This window comes from Poecilia mexicana, unplaced genomic scaffold (genome assembly GCF_051168715.1).
Source record: "Poecilia mexicana isolate PSO_F unplaced genomic scaffold, ASM5116871v1 scaffold_14, whole genome shotgun sequence".
NCBI lineage: Eukaryota > Metazoa > Chordata > Actinopteri > Cyprinodontiformes > Poeciliidae > Poecilia > Poecilia mexicana.
The window spans coordinates 5,239,686-5,251,788 of NW_028263383.1; the positions used below are offsets into that span (position 1 = coordinate 5,239,686).

General features: G+C 37.1%; 1 protein-coding gene across 1 annotated transcript; it reads left to right on the forward strand.

Annotated features, from left to right (window-relative positions):
* The first annotated feature begins 2,052 nt into the window (after positions 1-2,052).
* Positions 2,053-11,234, forward strand: LOC106932261 (uncharacterized). The gene is made up of 6 exons (XM_015010860.2): positions 2,053-2,190; positions 9,379-9,505; positions 9,605-9,767; positions 10,137-10,213; positions 10,740-10,970; positions 11,045-11,234. The coding sequence occupies exons 1-6, from the start codon at positions 2,165-2,167 to the stop codon at positions 11,093-11,095; spliced, it is 675 nt and encodes a 224-aa protein (XP_014866346.2). The 5' UTR covers positions 2,053-2,164; the 3' UTR covers positions 11,096-11,234.
* Positions 11,235-12,103: the final 869 nt, after the last annotated feature.

The following is a 12,103-nucleotide window of genomic DNA, read 5'->3' on the forward strand; positions in this document are numbered from 1 at the left end:
AAAATCAAAGGAAAGAGGGCCACTGTATATGCACAGTGAAGCCATCTGTCTTGTAAAAGGAGAGTGTTGTTGTTGATGTCACCTTTAGCATTGTAAGATGTACAGTGTGAAATAAATATGCCCGTGCAATGTGTAAATAACAGCATGATGATTACTAGTTTTGCTATATGATAAAAAAATAAAAGCAATTATTTTATTAAAGTTCAGTTTTTTAATGGCTTTTTGGAGAGTGCTGTATTGTATACATCCAGCAGCAAAAAGAAAAAACTGAAAACAAAACCCAAGCGGGACAAAAAAGATGATGACAGTCAGCCACAGCTTAGTGACAGCACAACTCATATATGTCACAGCTGCATCAGGACGGAGACAAAGCAGAATCCTTTAGAGGGGTTTTGATATATTCGCAAATAATCAAGACCAAGAAAGCAGAATGAATGGGGATGAAAAGAAGAGAAAAAAAATAAAAAGTATGGAAAAATTCAGAAGGAGGTGGGGGGGGGGCAAAGGGGGAAATGGTAACTGCAGTGATTGATGAGTCACATGATTGGTGGATGAGTCATCCATCTGTACACTTTACTGCGCAGGACCACACACACACACACACGCACACACACACACATGCAGATGCACTAACACATACACACGTGTGCACTAACGCGCACGCTCACACACACACACACACACACACGCACACACACACATTCTCTTTGAGCTGTATAGTAATTTAGCTGCTGGCATTCAAGATAAAGATTGAGTCATGTTCGCCTCAGCTTAAAGCCTGCCAGTCGGCCGGTGGAAAAAGGTGTTTGGCAGATGGGTTTTGCCATATCTTGTTTTCACACCTCCCCCACGCTCACATCACACACACAATACGTCCTCCCGCTGTAATTTCCTTGAAGTGCTCTTGGTTTGCTGCTTGTTTGGCATCAAAACAAACTTTATGGATGCTGTCAGTGGAGCAAACACTAACTGTGATTAGCAGCCTGTCAATATGGTGCACATCAGATGTTAGCCCTCCAGCTCACTCCACATTTGGTTCGAAGATCGCCTCTCCCTAAATTCATCTTGGTTTGGTCGCGCTACTCCAGAATGACCTCAGACTCACAGTCCCTTCTTGTTGGGAACATCAACGCCACTAACAGCGTTAAGGTGCAGACTATTTGTGAACAAACCAAGCTCAAACACAAATAAAATATTAAACTAGGTGCATCAAAATGTAACTAACAAAGGAATTAAACAATAAGGCTTATTCTTTGCTATGTGTTGTGCAATAAACACATTGCAAATCAAACAGGGTCTGGTTTGTCAATTAATGCAAACATTTATGGCATTATAAATTATGGAAATTACTAACAAAACTTCTAATTTAGATAAAAATGACCAAGTTGGAGCACCACCTGATCAACAGGAAAATAACAGCCAAACAGTTCAGTTTAAGGTATTATGTATAAATATATAAGGCTTAGCTATTAAAGAAACAGTAGATAAAGGTAGAAGTCCATCACTGGCATTTCTTTGGAAAGCAAGACACCACACATGTACAGAATGAACACAAACAACTTATCTCCAATATGTAAGTTTATAAACAAAACTAATTCAACCTTATAAATATTTCTCTAAGCTAATATAACACTAAACTTACTATTAAGTAAAAGATGAAGGAATGATGAACACTATTAAACCACTAAAAGGTACAACAGTAAAAACAAGAATAGCACCAAAGAGGCAATGATATAGAAACCAGGTTTATTAGTTTTCAACTTATTCAAATGTATTTGTATAGGACACAGCAACACCAAATTATGTAAAGAATAAAATATGAAATTACCTATAGAATAATATATGGTAATATCACAGTCAGTATGAATATATATGCTTAAAGCTTAAAGCCAAATTACCTCTGAACTAATTTAGATTAGTTTATGTCTTGATTAAAGAATATAACTGTGTATGAACTGAACATGATTACCTGGGGGCCCTCCAACCTCTAGAGGGCGCCACTAAGCCTTAGGCTTGTAGTTGTAGCCATAACTCCATCAAACTGTGCACGGAACTGCACTTTGACTAAATCACTGTCGCACTGCGAAAACACAAACAAAATAGAGTGTTGAGTAGCAATCTATTTTCTTCTGCTCTCAGCAAGAAAACATCTGCTTGTTGATACATGGCCGACATCTGTCTGCAGCAGGGGTGAGACAGCTATTCTTCATATGCTTCCTTTTGATTTAATGCTCTGATATCATTTGCTAGCTGTAAATATTTACACCAGCTGTTCTGAATGTACAAACATGTTACAAGTTCCAACCGAGTTGTTTTAGTTTGTGTTTTATTTATATATATTTTTTTATCTAATGACAAATATTGACAAACTCTGTATGGATTGGTTGTTCCATTGTTGAAATATCCTACCCACAAATGATGAATTTAATATTTTAATACTCAGATGCTGAAAGGTTTTAAACAACTCATCTTAAATAATGTTTTGCTTAAACCAGAATTATATTAGAAAACTAATGGGAATTATATGGAAAAAAAAAGAAAAAAGTATTGTTAGTGTCCATCAGTCTGTTTGTAACTGAAGGTTTCTTTTAGGTCTTAGTGAGAAACAAAAATATCAATTTCTTGGACAATGAAAGAGGATAGCTTAAATTTAATGATAATAACTCAGCAGTCTTTTATCAGAAAACATTTATAGCAGAACTCTGCAACCTCTACAATACAAAGAGCTATTTTTCTCCTTTGTCCAGCTGAATGAAAATTGTTTTGAAATCTTGTACATGATTGTTTGAAAAAGAATATTGTTTTCAATATATATGAATTGTAGGAATTTTGTTGTTATTTTAAAGAACCATCATTTTATTTTCAGGTTCCAAAATAAAGAAAGAACATACATCTTTTGCAAAAAGATTGTGGATATATCTTCTTCTATGGGATATTGATATCTGTGGAAAATAATGTAAAAAAAAAAGTTTCTAACCTAATGACGAAAAAAAGCAGACATTTGATTGTTGACACTTTAAAATTAGAACTGTCCTACAAGTAGGAAAACCTAACAATCACGGAGGAAAACACCAACCCAGATTCACACAACTGTCAGCTTTTAGCGGCTTAAGAAACTCAGTTTTTATCATCGCTGTCTCAGCAGAAGCTTCTTGCAAATGTGTTATCTTTTTCTCATTGGATTGATACCATTTCCCTTCTTTTTTGCAAAACAATTGACACAAATGTCATTCGAGTAATCCAAACTTCAGTGTTTTAGATGTGGTAGCCAAGCAGAAATCACCATATTACAAACTATTAAAAGTGCCTGTTTGACACTCGTTCACACAAATCAAGTCATAACTATTATTAGATCTATTTAATGTTTTTTTTTCCATGTAGTTGCATTAAAACAGAATCTTTAATATTGCAAAGTAATATCATTACCTATTCTATAATTTTTAAAAAGAAAAGTTTAGGTTATTTTTTTCTGGCCTCTTTATGGTGCCCCCAGGACTGTGGTGCCCTGAGCATTCACCTATACAGCCTGGACCACAGGTCGGCCTGGGCTGACACTGATAAGCTGATAAGGTTGAGAGTTTGTGCAACCAGTCTCAAAGACGAGCAGTAGCAAAACTTCCACTCTGTTCTGCACTAAGAGGTATACAGAAGAAGATGTAGGCTGCGGCCCCAACAAGCTCATCAAACTCTTTAGCGTCTTTTCAGATTGTGGGAAATGAAGGAATTTGACATGAGAAATAAGCAAACAGTACGCTTGACTGTGACAGACAGTGTGAGGAGTCCTGAGCATGTGGGGGCTTTAACACAGCTAACACAATTATGACAAGGCAAATTCACCCTTTGCTAAATTAGCTCAATGTCCCACAGGCTGGATTTATGTAAAGAAACAAGAAGAAAATTTGTAATCAACCACAAAGGGTGAAATGGACACTTACAAAAGCTGATTTTTTTAATTAGCTATTACCATATTCATGGAAAATTAATCTATTTAAAGAAAATGCTTGTCAAAAGAATATTATATAGCACCTATACTTGGAAACCAACACTATCACCGAGTAGTAACACAGAGGAAGGGAATCCATAAAAAACTCCCATAAAACTACACCATTTGCTGAGCAAAAACGAGACAAACAGGATGCTGTTAGTTGCCATGCAACCTAATAGGATCCATTTTTATAGCAATAATTTGGTCCTTTTAATGCTGCGGTATCGTAATGGCATTCACTGTTTAAACATCTGCACCGTGTTACTAAAATCTGATCTGGGCTTTACACCTTAAATTTACAAATAAAAAGATGTGTTTTGACACCATGTTAAAATAGAAGGTTAATACAAAATCATGCGCGTTGAAAAATCAATTATCATAATTTGATGTTGATTTGAAGGGTATTCAATATTCATGTAGCTAATGGCTGACATTTTCCCTCTCATTTCTCTTTCTGTAAACGCATGAGCTTCTTGGGGCCATTACTGATAAATTGCTGTGCTGTCGGGCTCAGCTGAGCCAGGAGCTGGATGTATACCAGGTTTTGTGCCTGGGAGAGTTGGAGTCTGTTGGAATACTCAAATTGCATTTTAATTATAGCACGCCCACAGGGAGAACCGTGAAGGATTAGTATCAGGTTGTAACATAACCTTACACACGACAGAGATTAATTTATCTCTGGATAAAAATATTAATTTTAATTGTGTGTTATTTAGTAACATAACTGTGGCATATAGGACATTATGATGCACAGAATAGGACTTCCAGCATGAACTCAAAGTTTTAAAAAGATTCCTTAGACGAACCATCCATGCATCCATTGGCAAAAATACATCTAAATTGTTGAGAAAATCACGGAGGATATAATTGGCAAACAAATTAATGTTATAAATTTTTTTGTTGAATCCAAATGGCCCCCAGTCTCTACAGTTCTTCTTGATATCTTATGCAGCTCTCAACTCAAAACTCCACATTTTCAAAACAGTTAACACAAAGGCCTAAAACAGTGGCACAGATTGGTCAAAGTGACACATTTTGTTTGCAAAAGGCTCCAACTGTGTCAAAGCATGAAAAATATGAAACAAAAAGCTACTATTGTCTTCACACAACACAACTTGCAACAGAGCATACGGCTGTGGCAGTGGAGCATCGTCAGATCCAACACATGAAAATCCCTGCTTTAAATTATTACGGTCGTACTTCTTTCTTTTTATTTTGCTTGGCCCAGACTTTAGTGCTTTACTCACCGTAGGTACTAAAATCCATCAATTGTATCTGTGGCATGGGCTTGGTGAAGCTGGCTAACTGAATGAAAACAGAAGTACTATAAATATCACAGAAAATACTGTAAATGCAAACCGAAATAAAAATCAAAGAATAAAAACTTTAGAGAGAGAGAGAAAAAAAAGAAAGAAATACCCTTTATAGATATTCTGTCTTTTCCCGTATGGATCCAAATACGGGAAAGGAACAGCACAGACATGGCACATTTTAAGGCGAGTGAAGGAGAGTCAAACGGGTGCAAGCCTTGTATACCGTAGCTCTTTTAAGTCATGTTTTTCAGCTTCTTATGTGAATAACATTTGTATTTCTTGATCAATTTCCAATCCTGAGTGCGATTCAACTGCCTTTTGAGATGTGGGATATAAAGCAAACAGTATCTAGTGACGCATCGTCATCACTTGCTGTTTAACGACTAACATTCAGGCCATTTCAGCTCTTAGAGAGACATCTTTCAGGCAGAAGTGCCACCACTCATGATGCATAGTTGTTTTGACAACTTTATTGCTAGACACTTGTGACTGTTTTCTCATTCCAGCACCCTTCTTCTGCCTTCAGGCTCTGGGAGTAAAAGGTGTCTCTCCAAATGTGTTTTAAAATGACTTTTGTCTTGTAGAAAAAGTCTCTCATCCCTTTCTCTATCATTTCCAGTGGTGTAGACAAATGTTTATGTTAGTTTTCTCGTTTGAATGGACAGTGAATCCATGCCAAACTGCTTAGATCAATAATTATAATAGAAAAACATCTATGACTTTTTATTACTGCTAAAACTACTTCAGCTCATTTATTTTTCATTTGTTTTATAGCAGATCAACAGTGTTGGGTTACCTCAGCAGGGAAACTTCAGCAGCAGTATTGAGTTGCTATGTAATGTAATAGTGAGGTGTTAAATAATAGCGTATATTAGTTATAGACCTCAAACTCGAATAAATGGAATAAATGGGCAAAAGGAAGAAAATGATATTGGATGTAGAGCATTTTCAGCCAAAATATTAATTTAACAATTCCAACCTAAATCCTGAAGTCCTGTTTAATGATAATGTGTTTTGATTCAGCCTCCAAATAGTCTCATTTAAATAAATGAGGCATTGAGATTGTAATACTACATGCAGCCTCATACAAAAAGGAAAAGTTGCAGAAAGGAATTGTTGAATTATATTTTGTAAGTGCTGTATAGGAAAATAAAATGTCTTTCAAAAATCCTTTTTTTTTCTCCACATTTTGTCACATTGCAACCAGAAACCTCAGTGTATTTTATTGGCATTGTTTTGTAATAGACTAGCATCAGAAGAAGAACAATTTAAAATATCGTCTGTTCACTATTGTGAAGCAAACATTTGAAATTCTGACATTTTTACTGAGATTAAACACAGGCCGAGTACTAACTTGGTGACAATTAAATGTTCTAAGCTGATTTTTTTGCTTATGGGTACCTGATTAAAGGTGATTGAATTGAATGCATATGATTTCAACAATTTTCAGATGATTGTGTTTGCTAAGAAAAAAAACAACAACTTTGAAAACAATGTGTCACTTTCCTTTAAATTATGTTACTTCCTGTTGCTCCACCACATCCCAGTAAATATGTTCAAAGTTAATTTGATAAGATGTGGAAAGGTCAAGTGGTGTCTTTGCAAGCCGCTGTGCTTTTTGTCATGCTGATGTAAAGATGAGAACTGTTCATATTGCTTAGAATATGTTAACTTTTCATTTATTAAGCATGAATATCACCTCATTGCTTTCCATGTTTCCTTTTTTTAACACCAACTTTGTTGAACATGACACACTCCATCAAACATGCTTTCAGCAGCCATTAGGACACTGGTGGCAGAACTGCCAGGATCTCGATTCTCTCCCACTGCAACACTCTCCTTGTTTATGATCTACACCTCCCCGCAACTCCTCCATAACCACCACCACCACACTTATCTTTTTGCTCACCTCTTTCATCTTTTCCCTGCCTTACTTACCCCGATCTATATCATCCTTTTTCTTACAATTATCCATGCTCCCTCCACCTCTCTTCGTTTATCCCTAATGCTACCTAACGCTCAGTCTTACCCGGCTTTCCTTCTATCCTTTCTCCATTTCTTGTTTAGTATGCAAACCCCAAGAGAGAGAAAAAAAAATGGGTGAAAAACGCTCTCTCTGCACCACTGTCACAAAAGACCGGTGAGTCATCTCCACTTATGTTCCTCGTCTCCCTCCTCCTACAAAAAAACAACAAAAAAAAACAAAAAACAACACATGCACACATACACACACACACACACACACACACGCACACACACAGTCACACACAAAAAAACACTTAAATTACCTGCCGCGCATTTACAGGAAGACACGTACAGATGCACAAATGTTGGTGAGCTACAGACAGACATTTAAAAAGAAACAGATTCTACAGTCCTCCAAGGAACTCCTTCATACCAACTCATGATTTGAACTGTTGATGGTGAAAATGTTAATGATGGCTAAAATTTGCATCATAAAATGCCACGCGCTATTAATTAAAACCTTTTTAATGAAGAGCGATTATGACAAGTTGCAAGAATGACGATACACACATGAACACGCTGCAAAACTGGTAATAACAGGACGTGATGTGTATAATCATGTGCTTGAAGTGATTAAACAGAAAAAAAAAAGAAGAAATGAGTACGCATAAAGAATACAACAAAATCCCAGAGGGGATATTAATTCTTTTTGTTCCTACATTTTAAATAGCACATATAAAATACTCTTTCCCCATCTGCTGGCGGGATGCGTCTCTGCAGTCAAAGAGCTGCTGTGAACAAGATGGTTGTTATGGAAAATTTCAGTTTTTTTCTTCTGTGAATGTGGAAGTTGAAATAAGATGTTTACATTTATTGATGGTTTAATATCTGAAGATCTTTCCAATTCTGAGTTTTCGGAAACCTCCAGTTGTGTGTGGTAGTAAGTAGCATCTGTCCCAAACAACATTTTGAAATATGGTGGGCAAAACTTGTTAACATTCAATAGAATTTTTTTTTTCATCCTTCATTTCAAGCCATGACCAACTTAGAGTGTTTACTGAGAAAAACAATAGATCAATCTATTTTTCTAAGCCTCATTTGATAGCTTTTTGGTGCCATCAGCACAGGTCCCCTGACCTCCCTTCTACCCCGCCAAAACAGGAATGTCTCGTAAACCTGTATTTTTCATTGCATTCTCCATATTTTGTGGTGGAAAATTAAGGCTCAAAGTGGGATTAAAACTAGGGGGAAAAATCATGTAGACCATAAAGTGCTAAATGCAGCAATGACTCACTGTATACAACTCAAATTGTAACAGATAGTAAGTTTGCAAGACCACTTTATCACCTATTTACAAATCTGTGATGTGTTTAAAAATCTACCAACATTTTCTTAAACTTAAAGTAATTTAACAGGGAACTAAACTTTCAGCCAAAGAATGGGCATGCTTCCTCTAAATATTATATATTCACAGATTTTTCCAAGAACATTACAATACCATAATTTTTCAAATGGACACACAAGTTGTGACAACAGCTTAGCACTTTGCATAATTAAAAAATGCACTGCCTGTAGTCGCACAAACAATAAAATCATAAAAAAGAAGGGCCTTGAGGCTCTTCTACACCTTTGTGAAAGCAGTGAGAAAGTTTCTGGCTTCTGAAAGTCTTGCTCATGCCAAGCCGGACTCCACCGCACAGACACAGGAGCCCTCATCTGATTACTCTTTACGGAGGCCTGCTTGTGAGCTATTCAGACACATGAAATATTGAGAGTGTGGAGCTTCCGTTTCAGACACCGAGAGGAAGGGAAGAGAGCAGAGAGGCTGGCAGGCAGAGCAAGACTAGGGAAAGAAAAAGCCAAAGAGGGTTGGGATTAGCAGGAAATAGCACATCGGGCACCGTGGGAGGGAGACACATGAGTGGGGATGGAGGAAGAAAGGTAAGGCAAGGAGTGGATGAATGTTTAAGACTAATCAAGCTCTCGCCTTCAGAGTAACAGTAGAGGCTGAGCTGGTGCAGATGATTGAACGGCTGATAACCCTCTTGTAGATCAGTTAGGAGGGCATGGTTTTTTTTTGTTTTTTTTTAATTCTACTCCTTTTCCCCGAGAAAGCAGTGGGGCAACGTTTGTCCAGGCAGAAATACTGACGGAAAAATCTGGTGAAGAAATCATTGAGTCCAGAAGTGTCCAGACACCAGAGGACCCCACCAGGACTAACAGCGGAGTCTGGGATGAAGAGGTAAAGAGCACATGGGCAACAGAAAGGAAAACAGGAAAATTAATTCCAACTTGTACTTTTGTTTTGGTGTTGTTTGGTCTGTGTGGCTGACGGTCATAGATTTTAGAGGATCAATGCATTGGCCATGCAGAGACATTTGCAGAAGGGACTGTGGTAGCTACGATCACACAAGGCGATGAGGACTACCTCCCAGAGACCCGCCTGTCAACAGGAGAGGACACGAGTCCCCTCTCTGCGTCATCTCATCCCTCCACCACACAGAGTAAGATACACATACACACAAACTTGTATTATGTTTCCTCATTCCTGTGGGGAAATTGACTCAATAGATTCTCTGTTTGAGCTCTCTAAAGATCAAACACTATCATCTCATCTCCAGAAATACTCCGATCCTCTGCTTTATTTGTCTAATAAATACATTTTTAACAAAATACTTATTTTTTGTTTGGAATGGGTGAGAAGATCCATCCGTGGTCAAGTGGGTGGCAATGTCTGGTGGATTTTTTTTTTTTTTTTTTTTTTTTTGCAAAATACGATCTTTCTTTGCTTTTATGTTTGACTTTTTACCTTTCAGAAACATTTGTTGTACCGAATAATGGTCAAATGCATTGAATAGTTTGTGTCTTTACAGATGCCCCATCTGAGCCATGCTGGTATTGTCTAAGGTCTCTTGACTCTGAGTCTCATCCCAACGTCACAAAACAGGAGGTAATATTTCTGACACAACATAAATTTTGTTGTGTAGCAAACAGATTATCTGAAAATATATTGGAAAGCTTTCATTTACTTAAACATTCGAATTATAAATTGATGGCAGAAAATTTACAAAAATCGATGCTCAAAAAAGCAAGAGCTGTAAAGTGAATCTATTCAAGAATTATATGAGATTCATTTTGTTACTTGTAAGAAAAAGAAGTAGACAGCAACATTTGAACAAGAACATTGTAAACACTTAACCATTGATCCAACTGTAACTACATGTAAAGATTACATTTAACCCTCAGTAGTTATTTGTCTATAAAGAACTCATCATTTAGGTTAAGGTCAAGTAAATAACTCAAAACATTCACTAAGTTACTCTAAAAACAAATCTAATTTTGCTTCCTTAAATGTAAGCAAAAGAATTATTATTATTTTTTAAAAATGTAACAATTAAGCTTTAAATCAGTAAAGCAGAGCTTTGTTTTGAACACGTCTTACTATATTCTGTAGGTCTCTGTTCCCTGTGTTTCAGGAAGACTCTGATCCTGAATCACATCTGCCCTCTAGTGGCCAGAAAGTGAACTACCAGACAGATCCCAGACCTCACTTTGGCGTAGCCTGTTCCTCCCACTCTACATGTCGCCCCCTATGGGGCAGCGAGGGGCCTTGTTGGGAACCACGAAACCAGGAGCTGACCGAACAGACAGACACCTGTCCGCACTGCCACCTGGGCTTGCCCCCCGACACACTGCGCTGGCATGAGGTTGGCATGAATGCTCGCATGGAGACACAAACAACATCTGTTCTAAATTCACTGAACTACCTCTCTATTCACAGGCAAAATGTCTTCTGTTTGATGGGCTGAGGAGCTCGAAGAAAGAAAACTAATCACTGTAAAAGAAAGATGGAACTTGTACATATTTTAGAGATATATTTCTACATTAATCTCTTGGGCAAATTATTCAGGAAAATCTTTGTTCGTGTTGTGCAATTTACTCCAGAGCAGATAAACTAGAGTGACATGTTCATTACATGTAACACTTTGATTTTGTTCTAGTCTCTACTAACATCTGTTATAAATTATTTACATATTTTTTTATTCATCATTTATTGGTACATCCCAATTTTTTACTTCCCTTATAATATTTCAAAAAAAGTCAGCTTTTTTGCTTTTGGCTTTATCTTGCATAAGGAAGTGAGAGCTGCATTTAAAGAAATAAAAATGAATTAATAAATGTATAAAAATATTTAAATACTTACTTTTTTCCACCTTTTGTTCTGTTGGAATGAGTCCCAGGTGTAGACTGGAGAACAGCAGTCTCATATTTATGGTGAAATTATTTGAGAAAAAACTTAAAGGAGTTAACAGAGACACAAAAGAAATTGGAGAAGGTATGTGAAGACAACAGCCTGAGCAACAAGAGGCCTGTCACAGATAAAGCAGGGAATGGGAGGATCTGACAACAAGGAAACGATAAGCTACGGGAAAGGTCATTAATAAAATCAGAACCAGGTGAAAGCAGTCAACCCGAAACCACTCCAGCAGAAGACCTGAACAGAGGAAATGAGAGAAGATGACTAGTAATCACAGAAATAACACACAGGTGTTAGGGCATGAAAGGAACGGAGCACAAGAAAGAATGGAGAGTCACCATGATCCACAACAGGCCAAAACCTTCCATTCATCAACTACATTTTTGAAGAACCCGAATTAACACCATTAAAGAGGTTTTTAACAATGACCAACAGCTTCTACGTCTTTCAGTCCAGTTTCCATGCTAACCACAGTACTGAGACTACCTGCGTTAAAGTATTCGATGATATCCACATGATATTGTGGTAAATCCACAGTGTTAGTACTGTTAGACCTCAGCGAAGGATTCAACACTGTTAACC

Coding starts and splice junctions, on each gene's coding strand:
- LOC106932261 (XM_015010860.2), top strand. CDS start 2,165: ATGGCCGACATCTGTCTGCAGCAGGG. Junction 9,506..9,604: donor GCGGAGTCTGGGATGAAGAG/GTAAAGAGCACA, acceptor TGACGGTCATAG/ATTTTAGAGGATCAATGCAT. Junction 10,214..10,739: donor CCAACGTCACAAAACAGGAG/GTAATATTTCTG, acceptor CCTGTGTTTCAG/GAAGACTCTGATCCTGAATC.